The sequence below is a fragment of the Mandrillus leucophaeus genome, unplaced genomic scaffold (genome assembly GCF_000951045.1).
Source record: "Mandrillus leucophaeus isolate KB7577 unplaced genomic scaffold, Mleu.le_1.0 Scaffold572, whole genome shotgun sequence".
Lineage (NCBI taxonomy): Eukaryota > Metazoa > Chordata > Mammalia > Primates > Cercopithecidae > Mandrillus > Mandrillus leucophaeus.
The window spans coordinates 1404999-1410582 of record NW_012106164.1 but is presented as its reverse complement, the minus strand read 5'-3'; the positions used below and the strand labels follow the sequence as shown (position 1 = coordinate 1410582).

Below are 5584 nucleotides of genomic sequence, written 5' to 3'. Positions count from 1 at the left end.
GGAGTTTTGTCAGAAAGAAAAAGCAAAACTCCCTGCCGTTACCCACTCCACTGTCCATAAATCAATGTCCTCCCACCCTTAACTCCAACGGGCACATCTAGTAATAAGCCATTACCGTAGAGCTTGGCAGTAATGGTGGGTCCATGACGGCGGCTGAATTTCTTGGTCAGGAAAATAGCATACTCATCATAGTTGGTGTGGACCACATAGGACTCCATGGTTATGTTCCATTCTGTATGGGAGGTGCAGGCAGACCAAAGGGATCAGTAGTCAGAAGACTATTCTAGCTGGAGGTCTGTCACCTGTTTACTCACACGTCATCTCCTCATCCATCCATCTATCCACCCGTGCCTTCCATATCTCCATTTATCAATTCATCCATATTCAGTCTCTCCCTATTCACCCATCTATATCCTCCATGTACTCATATTAATTCATCCACCATCACTCAATCCATCTATCCTCTCCATACATCAACCCATCTCCCTTCCTTCCTTCTTTCCTTCCTTCCTTCTTTCCCTTATCACTCCATCAATTTACCTATTAGGCAACTGACTGATTGACTCATTTATCCTTTACATATATTCAGTTACCAATCATTTCTTCTTTCATCCATCTATCCAGCCAAACATTCATAAGTTCAGCCCTAACACAATTGTTTGGCACATAGAGCATATTCAATAAACATTGTCTGAACTAACAAATAAATTCATGTCCAAATTCCTCTCTCACTTTGCATCATGCCCACTGTACATGGTAGATGCTTACTAAATTTTTATCAACTGATAGGAGGTGCCTACGAAAACATGAAGGCTGGTGAAATCAGCACCATCACCCTACTCCGGGCATGGGCACCAGGGGGGCAGGGAAGGAGAGAGGGAAGGGGAGGAGGAGAGGAGGAGAAGGAGGAGGAAGAAGAGGAGTTGTTTGGGGGAAGGCTAGATGACATCTCAGCTAAATGGGAGGAAAGGTTACAGAGGCAGGGGGAGCTGAGGACATCAAGGTATTTTCAAGCAAAGGAGAGAGCGTGCATGTCTTCCACTCCACTTACTGGATTTGTGATAGAGAAACTTCCCGTCAGTATCTGTTTTCTCATAAGCTCCAGACATCTCCTCACAAACACCTTTCCTAGAAATGAACAAATCAAAAGGAAGGTCACTCCCGGTAGAGATCATCGTCCTGACACTCAACCCTCCTGCAGGGCTCTTTCCAAATGCCTTGGTTTGGGGGAGTCTTTTTGTTTGTGTGGTTTTGTTTGCTTTCTAATTTGGAAATGAACATTTCCAAATGTCTTATTTAATGCTCACACTAGCCCTGAGAGACTCCCATTTTCCATATGACGGAGGGACAGAGAAGAAGAAACCAATCCGTGCCATCCTCCTGGCAAAGCCAGCACTGAAACCGCCTTCCTTAATCAAATCTACACATTATACTGACGCAGGAGGAGCTGGAGTGATGAATTCCTGCACTCATCCATGTATTGTTCTGTGTCTCTCTTGCCCCAGTTTTCTCATTTATAAAATGGGGATCATGATAGTTTCTACCTCACATGGTTAGTGTGAGGATCAACTGACACATATGTAAAGAACTTGGAGGAAGCACTATATATGTATTAGCTATTATTGCTACAATGAGCACTATTTATCCAATGGACATTTATTGGGCAGCACCTATGTGGCAAGCCCTGTGCTACATGCCAGGGATACATAAGAGCGCAAAACAGACCCCATCCCCTGGGGTTCCTGGAGCTTGCAATTGAGTGGGTCAGGCAGGCAGGCGAGAGGCAGATGCAGTCAGTGGGAGAAGTACCACATGGGGGAAAGTGTGAGGTGCTCTTCCGGCACAAAGAAGGGCAGGTAACCTGAACCTGGGTGTCTGGGAGGGTTTCCTGGAGGAGGTGACATGAAACCTAAGTTCCGAAGAATCCACAGGAATTAATTAGCCCAGGGAAGTGAGGAGAAGTGCTCCCAGTAAAAGGAACATCAGGCGCAAGGACCTGGAGGCGTGAGAGTTCCAGAACCGGAAGAAGGTCCACATGGGTAGACTCAGAGTACATGGCAGAGTGTGTGGCAGGGAGTTCTGGGTTCTGGGAGGGCCCTGGAAAGCCAAATCAAGGGTTTGAATCTTACTCCCAGGGCAGTGGGGAGTCATGGAAGGGTCTCGAGCAGATTTGAGTTTTCAAAAGGTCTTTCTGGCTATTGGGTGAAGAGTGGATGGGGTGGAAGGGTGGAGATCAGAGGTGGGGAAAGAGTAGAGAAGTTGTGGCAGACAAGCAGGAAAGAAAGAGAGGTGGCTTGGACCAGGGTGGTGGCAGTGGAGAGGGGAGAAGTGAGCAGGTTGGGGGGATTTAGGAGGACAATGGGCAGGACTTGATGATGGGTGACAGGGGAGAGAGGAGCCCAGTTCCCAGGTTGGGCCCCTGGGGAGTTGAAGTGCCCACACTGGGCTAAGGAATGCCCAAGGGGGTGGAGCAGTTTGCAGAACAGGCACAGTGCTGGGACACACTGCCCTCAAGGAATAGATAGGACACCTGAAAAGGGAGGTCCTGGTGGAGGAGAGTAGAGGGATCTGGGGTTCGGCAGGAAGGTCCTGGCTGGAAGCAGACATCTGCAACTTCCCAGGATGGACGGGGCTGGGAAGGTTGTGGGTCTCTTGGTCTCTCTCAGCTTTCTGGCCCCACCCCAATGCTCACCGCCAACGAGTGCTGGTCATGCTGATCTCCGCCTCTGTAGCGCCTTCTCCCAGCACCAGCGTGCTCACTGTCATCCTGTCCATGATCTTCTTCAGCCAGGGGCAGGTGGAACCGATGGCCAGGTTGTACCACTTCCCATAGATCTAGGAGGCAGGCGAGCTCTGGGGGTCTGCACCAGTCTCAGACCTCAAAGCAGACCTGGCTGACATCTGCCCCCTGCCCTCCACCACCTCCTCCTCTTCCCCCTCCTCCTCCTCCTCCTTCTTCTCCTTCTCCTCGAGATGACTTATCCTTTTAAGGGATAATGTCTTATGACTAATCAGAAGCCACACACCTTTAAGGGAGGACAGATCCCTAAGAGGGATCATGCCTCTTAGGGAGGCATCCCTAAGAGGGATGCCTGAGTTCCAGGCATCACAGCGAGCCCAGAGAAGCAGGTGTGCAACTGGGGTCCCAACCTGCCCTGCAGAAGGGCTTACTTTATCGAGATGTGGGATCTGTCCATAGCTTCATCAACCACTGCTCCCCAAGAGCTGGAGTCCTGTCTTTTACTCCTCCAGTGATGGGGTAGCCCCACCTCGCAAGGCAGCCCACAACCCCATGTTAGGAGGTATTTCAGAAGTGTGATGAACATGATGGGATCATTCAGGACAGGCCTGCTGCCTCTTCCTCCTGAAAGCGCACAGGACAGCTGAAGGAGCCCTCAGGCTCCTGCAGAACAGGTCAATGTGCCCCACGTCCTTTGTGTCCCAGACTGCCACAGGGACCAGCTTCTCATTGCCCCTCTGCCATGACCTTTCCTTATCCCTAAAAGTAAACAAAACCCACACGACACCACAGCTAGAAGGTTCTGACACCCTTTATACAGACATGGAGACTGAACCGAAGATGGGCAAGGGTCTGCTCAAAGCCACCCCGGGATTTAGGGTAGAGTGGAGGTTGGAAGGCAGCTCTGGCACTCCACACTGGCAGGAGAGTGTCCTGCCCCAGTCCAGGTCTCTCCGTGTGCCCAAGCCTCTGAATGTCCCCCAACCCCATTCTCTGTCCTGCTCCACCTCTTCCCATAAGCCCCACATGCCCAACCCGAAAGCTGCTGGCCACATGTCCACCCTGTGCCACCCCAGGTGTCTGTCCGCAGTCAGGCCGGATGTGGCAGGGGATGCAGGAAGAGCTAAGGGAAAGATGCCACAGGGAGAGGGGAGTCACTAGAGAAGGAAGGGCTGGGAGTGGGGTGGGCAGAGAGGTCTGGGCAAAGCTAGATGCCTGCACGGGGGCTGCAGAGTAGTGGCAGGCAGGACAAAGCCTTCTCTGGAGTGGGTTCCCATTAACACAAGGATTCCCCTTGGAGCCCACGAGGACAGTGCAGAAGGTGAGGATGTTTGACTCATAGAATGTCAGCCAAGAGGCCCACAGAATGGCAGGGGATAGAGCTGTACCTTCAAAGGATCCCATAATCCCAGATGATCTGAGTAGAAGCCTGAGACCCCGAGACAGGCAGCACTTGCTCAGCAGGGCCCATCTGCCTGGAGTCCCCATCACCACAGACACCCCACCACAGACACCCCACCACAGACACCCCACCACAGACAGCGGCAGCCTCACCCGAGAGACGTTGAAGTTTTCCTGCACTTGGATGTTGTCGGGCGGCGTCGGCACAGGGCCGGCGCTCACTGCCAGGCAGGCACTCAGCAGCAAGAGCAGGGCCCCGAGGCTCCTCATGGCTCTAGGCTCCTCTGCCTTGGTGTATCCCACAGGCTCGGTCTAGCAACAGAAGGGCCACTGCTTCCCTGCCCAGGGTAGCTGTGAACTGAGGCTGGGGAAGGGGCCTGTGGCTTGTCGGTGACCTCAGTGTTTGCCCTGCTCGGCTGGGGCCAATTACAGCCCCAAGGCCAGCTCCGATCGATCTCTGTAGCCTGGCTGGGGTCAACAGTACCAAGAGGCCGGGATGGCTGCTTCAGAAGAGGCATTGGCCAAGCACAATAGGGCCCTGGGGCACCAGGGTTGGGCTCCGCCCCCCCAAAAGTCCCCCTCAGATTCCCTACCTGTCACTGGGGTCATGCGAGGATGGGGAGTGACCTGGCCTTTCTGCTGTGTCATACCATCTGGACCTCACAGCCCTGTGAGCCAGCAGGTCAAGGCTGATTGGGCCCATTTCTCACAGGAAAAAACTGAGGCCCAAGGAGAGGAAGTGGCTTGCCAGAGACCTCAGGGAAGTCTATGGGCAGAGCCAAGCCCAGAATCCAGGTATCCTGTCCCCAGATTTCCTTCTCCAGCCCCCAGGCTTGTCCTCGCCTTTGCAAATAATAGAGACATTAAGAATGATGACTGCTATGAGCTTCCATTCACTAAGCACCTGCTCTGTGCTGGCTGTGTACCAGGCACTTTACACGTGCCACAGGCTTCCAGTGAATCCCCACAACAAGCTTATGAAGTAGGCGCTATTTGTCCCCTTTACAGACAGAGGAGTTGAGTCTCCAAGAGTGAAGCGACTTGCCCAGAATCTCTCAGCTGGGAGTGGAGTAGCTGGGAAAGGCACGGTTGAGATCATGGACGTGGGAGCCAAGCAGCCTACAGTGGCACTCACTGCTGTGTGACCTTGGGCAAGTCACTTTGCCTCTCAGTGCCTTAGTTTCCTCATCTGTAAATGGGGATAATAATAGCTCCTAGCTCCTAGCATCGTTGAGTGGGCACCTGCAATGCGCTAGGACAGTACCCAGCATAGAATAAGAGCTGAGTCTTTGTGGCGGGTTGAACAGTACCCTCTCCAAAATCCATGTGCATCCCGAACTGCAGAAGGAACCTGATTCGCAGATGTGATTAGTTAGATGAGATTGAACTGGATGACAGGGGTTCTAAATCCAATGACCGGTATCTTTATAAAAGAATGGCAAG

General features: G+C 52.3%; 1 protein-coding gene across 1 annotated transcript in view; it reads right to left on the bottom strand.

The window, feature by feature from the left end:
- Positions 1-4673, bottom strand: part of AMBP (alpha-1-microglobulin/bikunin precursor) — a 22067-nt gene extending 17394 nt beyond the window's left edge. Inside the window, exons 1-4 of the mRNA XM_011998497.1 lie at positions 4295-4673; positions 2693-2835; positions 1052-1128; positions 74-232 (exon numbers count right to left, since the gene is read on the bottom strand). Of these exons, the coding sequence (XP_011853887.1) occupies positions 74-232; positions 1052-1128; positions 2693-2835; positions 4295-4411 (496 nt within the window). The 5' untranslated portion in view covers positions 4412-4673. The remainder of the gene's footprint in view (positions 1-73; positions 233-1051; positions 1129-2692; positions 2836-4294) is intronic.
- Positions 4674-5584: the final 911 nt, after the last annotated feature.